Below are 15,109 nucleotides of genomic sequence, written 5' to 3' on the forward strand. Positions count from 1 at the left end.
TATACTTCTACTCAATTTTAAGCCCCCATTTGGATATAAAAACACGCCGCAATATTAGGTGTTGTCTGCGTCACTTTGAGTATATTAATAGGTTATCGTACATGGAAAATAAATGGCGATTTTAACATTAACACTAAAACACCCTACGCGCAATGTAAACGGATGGCATAAATAACGCTCTATTAGCGTCAAATAAGAATGTGAGAGTTTTCCACCTGAAGTAAAACGAATTCATTTCATATTAAAATACAATGGTAGGTGCACAAAGTTAAGGTACGGGCACATGTATGTACGATAAGAATGGCTGTGTACAACTCACATGATCTACTAAGGTTTTAAGCGACAGTGTACTACGTATTCTATATCCAGAAAACGTAGTAGGAATAAATGATAAATTTTCCCGATGTTGCGCCACACACTGAAGCGTGCTGTATAGTATTTATGAAATTCATTGAATACACATTAAATGGAACCAACAAGTTGGTTTCAAACAAGAGTGACCTTCCCATAGTTATGTTAGCGTTGATTCGGAGCCGAAAGATTCCTTAATTGCTTATCAAACGCTGATCAAACGTGACTCAAACAGCGACTGCGCTCGCTGTTTGCGCCACGATAAACCGGAAACACGCGAGGCAGCGGTGAGGTATAGCGGTATAGAATCAAATAAAAGGTTACCGCTTATCGAGCGGTTTGGTTTAGTTTCGGTCATTTAGTTGTGCTTTCTTGAACTCCCACGTCCGCTACAGCTCCAGACCACTACACAAAATGTTCTTTTGTGGGACCCGTGATCAGCATTTACGCTTTGTTGTCAAGGGTAGGGTCCTTTAGAGGCCCCGCGAATTTTGGCGCCGAAACAACCGCTCGTACGTAGCTTGCACGCTTCCTCGGAAACCAGTACCGCCACTCAAGTACTAGAGTTCCTGTATATAGCTCCCGCAGAGAGCTAAGAGTTGCGCGACCCTTTTCCACGCGCCGCCGTGATTGCGACACTCCGGTTATCCATGCCACGCAGAGAAGCCCCCACTAAGGCTGCGCCGCAGCCGCCGACGCGGGCGGCACCACGCCCCGCCCAGGAACAGCAGCAGCAGAAGCGTGAGGCGCCGCCGACCGAAGCACCCCCACCGCGCGTCGGCCGCCGTCGGAAGCGTGGCGGCGAGGCTCCTTCACCCGCGACGGGTGGCTTTCCCGCAGCAATCCGGATAACAAAGATGGCGGTCGGTCGCGCAACTCTTAGCTCCCTGCGGGAGCTATATACAGGAACTCTATCAAGTACGGATGAGTAGCGCCATCCAGCGGCGGCCAGGAAAGACGTTTCGCACTCTAGACAATCTAAACCCGTTCGCTCAAAGCGGCGGTACCACCTGCATTAACGTTTTCCGTGTTCTACTGTACTTTCCGTTTTAGTTTATTTTAAAACTACGCGAGAAAGCCGAATATTCGAGTTCTCCGCGAGCTAATCTATCGATCTAGAGCAACTTGTAGTGACTTCAGCGTCCCTTTAGGGTCTTCGGTGACGGTGTGCTATGCTATGAACAAGAAAAGTTTTGGAAATAAAGGATAGACTTGAACAGCCAAATTTGCGCTGCGCACTGAAACTTGGTGTTTACTATTTATGGCATTCATGATGTATTTAAAAATAATGCCCTCATTGTTGGGCACGGGAGGCCTTAAATTAAATATATTCGCTGAAATTCGTGGCCATGGTAGGAAATATCCCTAGTTTGCTCTGGGGCCACGGCATTTACGGTTGACAAGGAATTCATATATTTTCAACAAACTGATTGAAATAACAGGAAAGCTGTATTACCGGAAGCGGAAATAGGGTCGCAGGGAAAACACGGCTTTGCAGTTGCTTATTCGAATGCAATAATCAGGTCAGACCCCATCAGATAACAGAGTTAGAATTTGCGAGGTAGAATCTCTGCACAACTGGAAAATTAACGTTAATTGTGAGTAGGAGGAGGAGCACTCGGCGTGTTCACTTTAAAGGGACACTGAAGTGAATTTGTCAAGCTCCCGTTTTTGCTTGCACTGTGTAGACTGGCTCAAATTAGCACACTTTTCATCGTTTTTACGATTGACAAATCGGTAATTATTTTACAAAGCGCGAAAGAAGAAAAACTACCATGCGCGGTTTGCGGCGGCCGCACCAACTAAAGTTGTGACGTTAGGAGGAGCGGGCACCGTGATTGGACGATGCCCAAGGTGAGCGACCAAACAAGTTTCGGTTTCGGTTCTGTAAAACACAACCGTTGGCGTTGTTGGATGGGCATTCTCAATAACTCAGTAATGATCGTACCGCGCTTCTGCCATGTTGTCAGCTGTAAAAATGCATAAAGATAAGCCTCCTAGGACGGCTTGGAATCGTAGCATTCACTAGCCGAAACCTACGCAGTGCATGAACGCCCTCCGCGTACCCGCAGACGCCCAAATGTCATGCGCTTCTCCCCCATATTTGGAGCTTGCCTCCCTCATGCCTGTATCGTAAAAAGCGTGTTCGCACCAGGCCAAGGGCCTGTGCCCACTGCCTGCAAGCAGTCGGTGCTTATGGCAACAGCACGCCAACGAGAACTCGCTAGCGTGCCAGTGCCAGCCTGCGCGCGTTTTGTGAACTAGTTCGTGGAGCCATGAACGTTGCGGCCAAAAAAAAGGTGAACTCAATATAGAAAACATCGGCGGAAAACGAAAAAGTTAACTTACAGAAAAAAAAGCTCGTACCCGCGGGGATTCGAACTCCTGACATGCAAAATACTTGCGGTGGCATATCTAGCGCCCCAAACAACTCGGGCACGGAGCGGGCTCCGCTGGTTATGGTAATATAGGGTATATATTGTACAACCATTTTACACTTTTGTTTAGTTTTGGCATTTCAAGCAGCTTAGGTGACTATTTGTTGTATTGCGCTCGTGCAGTAAGCGTCGGCCGAGTTTGCACAATAGCTCACGTCTAGCAATTGCATTTCGTAGACGGAAAAGCGTTCGCAGATGCGTAGTCGTGCTGCTGACCGCAGTGCTTGTTCGCCCAGCGCAAAAAAGTGCTTCCCGCACCCTAGTTTTACGCTGTACGGTAAAAATATCAGTTGATTTTATTTCCTTAGTACCTATATTGACTTCGCTGACTCTTCTCCCGCCTTCAAGGGGCCTTATATTTTCCTACTGGCGTACCAGTCAGCGAAGCGTCGCATGTGCGTTTGTGCAGCGCTTGTGTGAAGCGACCTTGACTTGGAGCTAGATACAGTGTACAAACTAACCAAGTAAAAAAAGGCACATTCTACCATTCACAAACGTGTCCTGGCTTCGTTTCAATTGAGCGAACGAATTGCGACGACCCGTCGGCGGCCGGCGGACGAAACGCTGGGCCGACTGACTGTCTGAAGGCAGGGGAGCCGTGCAGTAGCGCAGCCAATTGCGAGCTCGGCTCCTCTCGACGTCACACGAAAACGCCGCAGAAAATGGGCGAGCGTAAAGAGAGGAGGACAGCGTTTTCGAATTAATTTTTCTACTAAATAAAATCGCGTAAACGCGCCCAGGGTGGTCGAAACATGCTCTGGGGACTCCGGACTACAATTTGCGCAAGTAATCCCGCAATGTTTACATATCACTTCAGTGTCCCTTTAAGGGAGCCAAAACAGAAATTTTGTTCTTCGCCAAACCAAACAATGCTAACGACGCTTTTACTTCAGTCTGGGCTACATGTCAAGTGTACTCACCTGGTTGGGCACAACTTCGTAGCCATGACGGCGGGCGAATATTCGTCCCAGGGAGACGGTCACAGCAAATGCAACTATGGCAATTGTGAGTGCCGGCACAGCTACCTTCGAGACAAGGGTGAGGTCAAGGACGGGCAAGCCTGGCTTCGGAAACCTGAGAACACACATTTTTTTAGCTGTTAGCTGGCTTTCAGAGATCGCTTTGGCATGCAGAGGTCTAGAACGTGTTCCCTTTTCAGTAATCATACGTGTGCGTCGAGGAACGTTTAGGCACGTCCAAAAAGTCCCAGCAAACGACCGATAGAAAGGCATGTCAAAACCAGCGAAACCTCATGCTTTTTTCTAGTGTCACGCCGTTCTGGGTTAAAGCAAATGCAAGTTTTGTAAAATGCGAGTCTATAGGTCCCGTAGAAAGCTGGAAATTTCGAACGAGCCGTCACAAAAATCGTAATGTGTGACCATGCCACATTGAAGGTTTGAACAGAAAAACTGTTTAAAGGGCGACGCAAATCCGCCCGGCGTATACAACCCCGAGCGAACGTGAGCGGGTCCCACACCGCGTCGGATCGCGCCTGTCACAGAGACCTCCCAATGCCACTGCCACTTCTCCCTGTATCTACGATAGAAGAACTGCTGGTGGAAAAGGAATCCCTCCGTCGCGCCACGCGTGCTTCACTTCTACTGCGTGGAACCGACATTCCCAGTGGGCTCGCTCGTTGGGAGGTGGTCGTGCTGCGGAGGCGTCGGGTTGGGGTGGCGTTATCCCCAGCAGTTACACAGCCCGCTATCACGCGCCGTTTGCGGACACTTGCCCCTTCTGTGTGCTTCCTGCGTCGGAAGCTGACGTTGAAAAATTGCTCTGGGCTTGTCCAGGCCTTAGAGACGCCCGAATGCAACACCTTCGAGGCACAGGGCTCCATCCTGGCAGACCCCCGGATCTAAAGCGCTGGATATGGGGGGGGCCTTAAACACCGGCCTCTTGAATTGTTGAACGCTACGGGTGCAGTGTTGAACATATGAGAATATTTTCTGATGTCGTCGGGCAATCTTTCGCCCCCCCCCCCCCCTTAAAAAAAAACGTGAGCGCGTGCATCGCGGCGAGCGCCCGGCGTCGGCAAGGTTTGCGCATTGGTGGTGATGATGATGATGTCCTCAAATTTTTTGGCACGTACCCACAAGGGGGGATTGGCCAGGGCTAAATCGGTTAAAAACGCGGGGACTTCAATATACTTATTTCCGGAAAGAGGCTGTAAAAGGAAACTTAGTTGTTAATGAAACCCGAATTACCCATTAATCAGCACCGCTTAGCAATTCAAACGACCTGAGGCAGAAAGAAAATTTTGAATGCAATTATATATATCCCTTCTTGCAAACCCCAGCTTTGATGCGCCAATAGATAATATAAGTGTTATCGCATTGGCTTTCGCAACATGAGGAGCTCCCGCCATCGTCGTCGTCGTCGTGTTATGACCGGCGTGCCACGGGTCCGCCGCGCCGAAGACGATGACAAAGAATTCTGTCGAAGCCACTCACCGTTTATGATCATTGCTATCAGTGCCTTCCCACGCACTGCCTCTCCAACTTCTCCCCTTGTTTTATTTCTTTACACATTTTTCATTGCTTTTCCTCTCCTATATTTTTTAAGTTTTGATTATATATCGGTTTCAACGCTTCCTGGTGCTACATATCATGCTCGGGCAGTTTATTTTATCGGCGTATATTTCCCCCTCAACGCCTGTGTTAAATGCATTCGTTAAATGTATTCCTTTAATTACTGAGTATATAGTTCCTCTCGGTGAGCGCCCCTTTCCTGGCCAATCCCACTGAGTGAATATGAGTCATATCTCGTGGCACCACTACCACCATCCCTTCAGAGTCCACACGTGGAGACGGCTAGTTTGGGGGCACTAGGCTGGGCCGGCGCCATAGGGACGTGTGCAACTCCATCCACTCCATTTCGGAGACCGCTCGTCTGCAGTGTTAAAATTATTCCGATCAGGCTGGCTTACCGAGTTTTGCTGCCCTTCTGTGTTGTTCTTTCGTGTTTTTTCTCTTGTAGTTGCTACTTATTGAATTGCTACTTAATGTAACACTGTATATGCTTTAATTGTCTGTTTGACACTGCCGTCCAAAATGGCTTTGCACGGCTGTGGTCCGACTGCTCCCTCTCTCTTGGGATCCTCTATCAGCGTGGGGTCGGAACCCACTAGGTAGAACCCCAGCTCTGCTGTTCCTCCAGCCTTGCACCACTAGAGCAATCTGCGCAGATGTGTTGTAGTGGATGTTTTGTAGTATTTTCTTAAAGGAGCCATGAATACAAATAACAAGATTGTGTTATTCGAAACATTTGGTGTTTTATAGTGCCCCCCCCCCCCCCGCTTTTCCGAATGCAAACGATACTTTATTCACTGAGAAATTAGTGAAGTTAAAAGTGTGATTTTCGCGCTAAATCGTACGTCGTTTTCGTTGTCGGCAATGACATCACAGGGCCTTGTTTACAGTTAGTGAACCTAGATGGCGCCACCACAACGCGGCAACCTATGATTCTCCCATCCTTTTCTCCTCTTCCCCCTTTCTTCCATCTTTACTTCAATAAAGTTTATTCAGTCAGTCACACCGTTTTCTGCCTTTGGTTTGTTTGCGAACGTATTCGTGCCCGGCTTGTTTTGTTCATAAAGACAATCGTTTCGTGAAACATGGTGCTCGCTCGACAAATACGGTCACGTAAGACATCGTCGCTTGCGTCAATCGGCCAATGTCGTCTGAAACAACCCCAAAGCCCCGCAGTCCTGTGCAGCTAAACCAAGCATAGTGCGCGCTGTACCAGCAGCAGCAGACGCATGGAAACTACTATGTTTACGTGTGTTTTCATAACTTCCACTGTTTGTCCCACATTCATAGGCTTTTAAAAGAATGTCCCCTACATTTAGGCGCAAATAACTCGTTCGGCAAGCTTATAAGCTCTGCCTAATATGTGTTTGCTTTTGCCGCCCTCCGCAAATCGCAGAGCTGTCTGGTATGAAATCATAGGTTCTGTTGCGGGAAATGAGGTAGTGGGTCGCATGGCCATTCCCTTTTTTTCTAATTATGTAGCTTATTTGAGCGAAGTTTGCGTTAAAAGTGGTGTCAGTATAATTCTAAAGAGGCAATCTTTTGAATGAACCAAACTCGTGTTTTCTCTTCATGGCTCCTTTAAAGGTTGTGCGCCGCTAAACGTGCAGAGATTAAAAAATACTATTCTTTGTGCATGTGAAATGCGGTGGGTCATGTGAGCAAGCATGTATATTCATGCACTTTTCCGATGAAATTCAGTTGCTAAAGGTCATTGTGCGTGTCTGTGTGCGTAATTCTTTTACTCGCACTCAGAATAAACGCAGCAACGCTGATTCGAATCCCGCAATAATGAAGTAGTAACACAAATGCTGCATGCAGTGACACAAAAGAGACTGATATGACTGTAGCAGAGAAACATTAAATAGTGGTGGGAGAAAGTCGTTGGAACGAAAGTGGTTGAAACTCCACCCGAGCCAAGAGTCGCGGTGAGGTTTAATAGTAGACATTCTCTTCCACGAAATTTGTTAAAACTGAATAAAAAATTGTTTTCTGGGTCGAAATTTACGTTTCCTGTACCAGAAATGAAGCCGCAGAGGTTATAACTCCAGCCAAAACCTCACCAGCTGGACAAAAGCTTACAAGAAGGCAGAGACCGACAATAACGAGTGGAGTATCATTTCTCCTATCAATTTCTAATAAGTTAAATATTCACATAATATAAAAATAGATATCGAACTTACGTATTTGGTATGTGCCTAATGACATCGAAGTGTTTGTGCTCCAGATCCATGAAGCGCGACACCAAGGTGCCAGCTATAACCTGGAAGATGAACGGTGCTATTTGTTAGAAATTCTTTACACCGGGAAACAAAGCGGGTTCTCAGCAAAACATTCGCCTGCAATATTGCACGATGACTAAATAGCTGCACTAGACTTGCTCGCCTCGAGTGCAAGTTCGGCAAGGCACAGTTTCTGTCACGTGGCAAGGTAGCTATGAACGCTGGTGCAAAGTTTGCACAACCGGGTATCTGATTCATCATCATCATCGTCATCAGCCTATCTACGCCCACTGCAGAGCAAAGACCTCTACCATAGATCTCCAATTATCCCGGTTCTGTGCTAACTACGACCAATTTATCCCCGCAAACTTCTTCATCTCACCTTCCCATCCAACTTTCCGCCACCCCCCTGCCACGCTTGCCTTCTCTAGGGATCCACACTGTTACCCTCAATGACCACCGGTTATGTTGCCTTTGCATTACATGCCCTGCCCACATCCATTTCTTCTTAATTTCTACTCATACGTCCTTAACACGCGTTGTTCCCTGACCCACTCTGCTCTCTTCTTGTCTCCTAATATTACAGCTATCATCTTCCGTTCCATTGTTTGCCGAGTCGTCCTCAATTCAAGTTGAACACTTTTAGTGAGACTCCGAGTTCCTTCCCCGTAGGTGAGTCCCGGTAAGATGCAGCTATTATACAATTTCGTCTCCAGGGACAATGGTAGGCTGCCTACCATTACGTGGCATCTGCTTACTTTGCTGAAAATGTCGAAAGACTGTAGTCGTCTGCCGCCCATGCCACGTAAACATTTCTCCTCTCCCCCACCCACGTCTCACGCCCTTTCCTTTCGTCTCCTACCATGATAAACACGGTGGTGTTTTGCTCTAGTCCATTTAGTGTTTCCGCGTTCCACTGCTTGCCCACCGTGTACTTGAACATTTAGTTACTGTTGGCCTTCTTAAAATGCCGAAATGAGGTTTAGGCTCGGGTGCGAGCACGTTTTTTATTTGGAGGTCCAAAAATTGAATTCGAATCGTATTTTGTTTGTTGTGAAAAAAATCTAGCAGCAATGCGGTTTTATAAAAGGAAAGTGCACTAAAGTGGCTATTTGGGCTTCTTGGTTGAACATGATTAGGGGACTACAGCGCAGCTTGCACACGGACAGAAGGGAGGAGATCTAGACACACATGAGGGCTGACTGTGTGCCCAGTTCTCCTCCCTCGTGTGTGTCTAGTTGTCCCGTCTGTCAGTCATAGAGTTTCATACTAATACACACTAGAGGGAAATCTGGCGCCCCTGTCTATGGGAGCCGCGTTCCAGCAAGCGTTCCGTCATGTACCGGGCAGGCACGTTGCACTTGTCCTTGGCATGGCTCACGAACAGGCTGAAAAGTTGCCTCTGGTTGCAAAAATGCAACAATATTACTGCAGGGGATTAATCAAATTTGTTTTATTGTTATAAAATTAAACCTCCAGGAAGACGTATTTGTCAGGGAATATTTAAAAGCCTCATGCAAGATGAACAAAAAAATGATGTTACCAGTGTTTATTGATTTTGGCTTAAAGACGAAATAGAAGACATGTGGCTAACCAAACCAAGGAGGCGAAAAATGTCTAGCTGCAATGGCGCCGCCCACGGCGGCCCGCGAATGCAGCGCCAGATTTCCCTCTAGTATATACGAGTATGAAACTATGCTGTCAATGTGCAAGCTGCGATGTAGTACCCTAATAAAGTGCAAATACTACTTAGGTATTGAGGTTTCTCCTTTAATGGGCGTAGTGTTTTGTTTATGTTTTTTCTGAACAACTTTCACAAGTATGAAGTTTGTTTTCAGGTTTCGTGGTTCGGAAAGATTTTTGCTTATATAAACTTGTTTCAGAATTCTTTCATCTTCTGGGCGGGTTGCTGAACCGAGAGGGTGGCTCAACTTACAGATAGACCTAAATTTGTGGCTTTTGGTATTCCGATAAAGTGTCGTCTTCGAAGAGCTTACTAGCAACAGTTCGGTCGGCAGTGGCATCCGAATCTTGCGTTCCACGAAAGGATCGATGGCCAACTTGACGAAGAGGAGAATGAAGATGCAGACTGCTGAAAGCGCCAGTGTCGGCAAATGCGTCTCCGGCAGGAGACTGAAGAACTGGGCGTACAGCTGAAAGCACACAAGCAGCGCTGAACCAAACATACGAATTCACGTCGCCTTCAGTATGATTTTTTATAGATCCCTGGGAAAAGAAAATCTACTTTTGAAGCTGTTTCGAGTACTCGGGTGAAAAGTTACCGCAAAGCATTTTTCTGTAATCGAATTGCATAACATACATTGAGAATAATGTATCGGAATCTGCCAATACCAATTTTTATACGCAAGCTATTTATTCCGCTTATATTTCCGTCTCCCTTGCGGGTTCAGGAAGCATAGACGTTTCCGTAATGGACAGCTTTGCTCATAAAACGTTTTATAAAGGCCAATTTGCATACCCAATAAAACATTTCCCAAGTAAACATGTTATGGGGCAAAACTAGGAGCATGTGCTTTTGCACCTCTGAAAATAAGCGCAAAATAGGCTGTTTAAGCACTGCGAAACCTTGTTTACCCGAATCAGCAGAAACGGTCCTGAGAAGTGGTCAACCTTCAGTCCGAACAGGCTTCCGAGCTGGCTCGAGCCGATGTGGAAGGACACACCAGCGGTAAAGCCACTCACGAATTGTTCGGACAGGAAGACGCTGAGGCCACCAAGGTTCAGAAATCCAAGTGCCAGCTGTGAAAAAAGCGTTCCGACTCCTTGTAGCACAGCAAATTGTTATGATTACTTTTTTAATGCATAACATTAGTTGCCTTGTACCCCTACAGCCGGGTCCACGCAACGCACTGCATTTCATCAAAAATGAAGCTTTCGCGGAAGTCCCACCTTTAATTTTAATAGGTAAACTGGAACGAATTCAGAGACTTTCCGTGCGATTTATATGTTCGAAGTATAAAAGGACGTATTCGGTTACCGAGATGCTAAAACTAAGCGGTTCGGAATCTCTAGAAACCAGGCGACAAAAGCAGCGCTTAAAAGTAATTTTTTCAGATGATGCAAGGTCAAACAAAAATAGGTAGAGGAATTTACGTACACCCCCCGAATAAGCTCAGCAGCTAGATGAACCATGACGCGGCAGTACGCCGCTTCGGTGCTCACACGGACGTCTTCCGTAATTCTTTTTTTTTTTCCGATGTCATTGAAGCATGGAACAAAGTGCCGCGGCATATTGTTGAAAGTTCTGACGTGAAGAAATTTGAATGTTCTCTTGATGTTTACTTCGCCGAGCAATGAATATGCTATCGTGTTATTGTTCCAAGTTGCTGAAAGTATCAACGTCTGTATTTGCTTTCCGTATCTTATGCTTCCCTTTCTGTAACGATCCTCAAGTGAGGGTTGACAGTATAAATAAATAAATAAATAAATAAATAAATAAAGGAGATGATTGTTCGGACAGAATTTTGAAAGAAAAGCAAATTAGAACAAATAAGTTGTTATAAAAAATGACCTGACAAAATCAAAGATGCATCAGAGAGATTTCCCGCAAAAAACGAAGCATAAATGAAGTCTGCGAGACCACGTTCAAAATACGAAAGAAAAAATTGCGAGAAAGGCGAAAAACGGTGTAATGCCCTGCATTCAAACAAAAATGCAGATGTTGCGGAAGCTCCACCTTTAATTGTCATATAATCGCATGGTGAAGTTTCAAAAACCAAGAAATAAGAAAACAAAAAAATAAAAATTTAACAATACCCACCGGGCGAAATAAAAAAAAATGTGCATTTTATGCATCTCCCCAAAAACCTAATCAACAAAAGGAGCTCGGAAAAGAACAATGGAAATACGCCTAGCAGCGCAAACGGAGCAACTCTGCAATGAGCCTGGCATCTTCGGAAAGAAAACATAATTAGCAAAGTAAATGCAAAGCATCACTACAATGGTATATATTTACATTTGCGAAAATGAACAAAGAAAGCTCCACGAAAATTAAGTGAACACTTATAGAAGCGCGCGGAGCAAGACGACATTCCCGTGTTTTTATTTCGCCTACGTCAGTTTTTATTTGACTTTTCGCCTAGTGGTGTTCAGTCAAAAAAATTGGGAAATGTTGGCAGAAATTGGCAACGTCCACGCTCGTATCTTTCCCACAGAGATGACTGCTCAACAGCTCATTTCCCCTACGTTGCTGTCTTGCAACTTCTGGCACTCCAGTTTCCAGAAACTTTCAGTTTCTGGCACTCCATCTCCTTCGCTTAAGTTTTTGAAACAATTTGTTAAGGAGTGGAGACTTCCCAGCCAGTTTCCGGTGACTTTTCCATGACGTCACCGAATCTTGTTTTCGCGATGGGCGACGGCTGACCTAAGGCATCGCTAAGAAACATGAGTGGGCGACTTTAGTAAGGCCTTTATTTCTATTTGATCGCATTGCTTTAATTATGGCGTGCAGTCAGAACACTTAGAAAAATGTTCTTCATCAAACACATCTGTTGGGCAAGTGAGTGAATTATAATTGCAAAACAGAGCGCGACTTGGACAACGACACAAATGAAGAGCGACGGGAGAGCGCTTGTCCCGTCGTTCTTTATTTGTGTCGTTGTCCAAGTCGCGGTCGATTTTTGAATTACAAAAAGGTTTTCACGTCTGGCTCATAACGTTCCTCCTGTTCATAACGCGTCCCTGTAGCGCGAAAGGCTACATTTTTTGTGCCGCCTTGCATTTTTTCGGCTAGAAAACATGTTTCGTGGCTGTAATGGATCTGTGGATCTGAGTGAGGGACTGAAGCGTAGTTATTCCGAATTAAACATAGTTCTAGTTTGCGTTCATGGCTTTTTTGGCTATGGGCAGTGACGTCCCAAACTGCAAGTCTTGGTTGACATTGCTGCTGCTAGTTGTACCTGATACAGGCCCACGAAGAACATCAAAGTTGTGGCAACGTTTGCTGCACCGTACTCCTCCTTGTACTGTTCCACGACGGCGCCTGTCATCATGCAGACGACGGCAAAGGCACCTGGAAAGCGCCGGCAACAGAACAGCTCATGTCACCGGAAGAAGCCTTGTAGTTTGTGCTTTCCCACATAAATTCACATTTTATGCAAAGCCAGTATATAATAGTTTGCTGATTGCATGTTTTATTTACAGATTAAAGGTAGTTAGACCGAGATCTTTGAACATTGACCTCCGCGTAGTGACATGTTCATTGAGCTGTTTCGGACACATACTGCAGTGAGGAGTTAAAACCAGAAGAAGACATTCGGCAATGTGGACGTCCACATTCACGTTACCATGTCAAAATACGGTGATCACAAAACAGCGCTGGAAGGAAAGGGGAATGGAATAATGGAGAAATAGGCCTCAAACACAATAGGACCGTTGGTGCTTCCCTTACACGCACATTGAGTCCCTTCTTAATTCATAGTTGGCTACTGACAAGCTTTAGATATTACCGGGTTAAACGGACACTAGGAGAGAAAAAACAACCAAGACAAACGAAGTGCCACTTCGATCTAAACTTTATTAAAGAAAAAACCAGCATTTATATGTTATCCGAACATAACGTCACCACTGTGTTCGCTTATTAGGAATTCAATCTGTTGCTGAAAGGGCAACAGATGACTTGCTGGTGCACTCACCCGCTTTTTCGATTAAGAACGCTTCGATAATTTCCCTTCCAGCCTATCGCTGGCCCTGCGCAGAAATCTTGTCTGCTCCAACCTTGGTGCACATTTGCATTGCTTACAATGGTCAGACATGTGCCCTCCAGCTTTGTTTTCTGCGCAGATTTCTGCGAAGGGCTAGCGATAGGCTTCAAAGGGAAATTATCGAAGCGTTCTTAATGGAACAAGCGCGTGAGGAGTGCACCAGCAAGCCATATGTTGCCCTTTCAGCAACAGAGATTGAATTCCTAATAAGCGAACACAGTGGTGACGTCATGTTTGGATAACATAAATGCTGGTTGTTTCTTTAATAAAGTTGAGATGGAAGTGGCGCTTCGTTTGTCTTGGTTGTTTTTTCTCTTCTGGTGTCCGCGTGTTTTTTGCGCCTTTAAACCCTGTGGCCATGTCGAACCAACTGGCCCACATTAAGCTATTGCTAGTTTAGATATTAACGTGACGAACTTTCTGCCCTTTCAATGAAACGAGCTAAAATGACAACCGACATTGTAATATTGCTCAAAAATAAGGATAGACCACATTTGTTTGTAGGTGATTGGTACATGTTCCAGTGAGTTGAATAAACAGTAAACCAGAAAGAACTCCAAAAGGATAATGAGTGGTTTTGAAAGTGGAGCTCTATTTGGCTCCCCTCCCGGTTTCCGGCGGTGCCGGTGGAGTTTAATTCTTGCCGGATGCTGACTTCCACGTACGCCATCCGCAGTGCCGGGAAAGCTACTCACGGCGGTGGAGGCGCACGGGAAAATTACACCTGAAAACGCTGGTCTAACCGCGCCCGGTGGCCGTTCACGAAAGCACGGACGGCACAGAGCCCAGTGATGCCTCAGTTACTGGTATATTACGTTCTGTGAGCGTGGGCCTAGTGGCGTCTTCGCCTTAGAGGTTGAGAGGCTGAATGTTTCTCGTTACGTCTCGTATATATCGACGCATTCACCACTACTCACCTTTCCGAAAACTCAGCACTTACGTGAAGCTTGTTAAGAACAAAAAATGCCGCGATGAAAGCTTCGCGGTACGCCGATTCGGACAAAAGTACGGCATCGGCTCATTTTTGTAACAGAGATTAAGGCCGCTTTAGTTGAAAGTTTAGTTGAGTGATCAATTCTGTACCCTATTCCATAGTAAGATCAGGCCTATGGTGATGATTTATTATGCGAAGAAATGCAGCACTGAACTCCATGGAGGAGAGTAGGAAAAAAGCAACTTATTTCAGCAGCAGACTCACCGATGGAAAGCTGCCGAGATGTTCCAAAAATTGTGTACATCAACATTGGAAACATGGCTGTGTAGAGGGCGTTGATAGCTGGCACGCTGGCGAGTAGTGAATACCCGAAGCCTGCAAAAAACAGTTTTAAGCCGAATGTAGGAATTATGTACAATGTAGCCGAATGTAGGCATTATGTAGAAAAACGCACTGCTGACCAATAATTTTATATTATTAAAAAATCTGCATCAGTTGTTTCCGTGTCGTGTGCGACGTACAACAAAAGGATTGATGCTGCCGGTTTGAAAAAAAAAAAAAAGAATCTGGTTTTTCGGAAAATATAGAAGAGCGTCTTTGGGCTGCAAATGAGAAGTATCAATATGGGTACATAGATATGTGGCTTTCCGTATAGAGTTAAAAATAAAGCTTTGAAGCATACATCAGCCGGGGTACGCACGCTGGAATAATGCAGAGTCCGTACTATCCGCCAGTAACAGCGTTTGTACGAAGCGTAGTAGTAGTCACAAGAGACATGGAGAAACTAGTATAGCAAGGCTTGCGACTTCCAAAATTGCAACGCGCGCACTGTCATTGGTTGACGTCATTCATGCTGAATACGGAAATGCAATCGTAGCCGGCCTTCGTTTTTACGTGTATTTCGCGCTCG

At 45.7% G+C, this 15,109-nt stretch overlaps 1 protein-coding gene across 1 annotated transcript in view; it reads right to left on the reverse strand.

Annotated features, from left to right (window-relative positions):
* LOC144143613 (prestin-like) overlaps positions 1–15,109 on the reverse strand; it is a 74,980-nt gene that overhangs the window by 16,337 nt on the left and 43,534 nt on the right. Inside the window, exons 4-9 of the mRNA XM_077675451.1 lie at positions 14,464–14,574; positions 12,462–12,574; positions 10,138–10,302; positions 9,540–9,695; positions 7,504–7,583; positions 3,710–3,863 (exon numbers count right to left, since the gene is read on the reverse strand). Coding sequence (XP_077531577.1) covers positions 3,710–3,863; positions 7,504–7,583; positions 9,540–9,695; positions 10,138–10,302; positions 12,462–12,574; positions 14,464–14,574 — 779 coding nt within the window. The remainder of the gene's footprint in view (positions 1–3,709; positions 3,864–7,503; positions 7,584–9,539; positions 9,696–10,137; positions 10,303–12,461; positions 12,575–14,463; positions 14,575–15,109) is intronic.

Source organism: Haemaphysalis longicornis, unplaced genomic scaffold (genome assembly GCF_048455015.1).
Source record: "Haemaphysalis longicornis isolate Haplotype H1 unplaced genomic scaffold, Haemaphysalis longicornis Haplotype H1 scaffold_6, whole genome shotgun sequence".
In the NCBI taxonomy this organism is placed as follows: Eukaryota; Metazoa; Arthropoda; class Arachnida; order Ixodida; family Ixodidae; genus Haemaphysalis; species Haemaphysalis longicornis.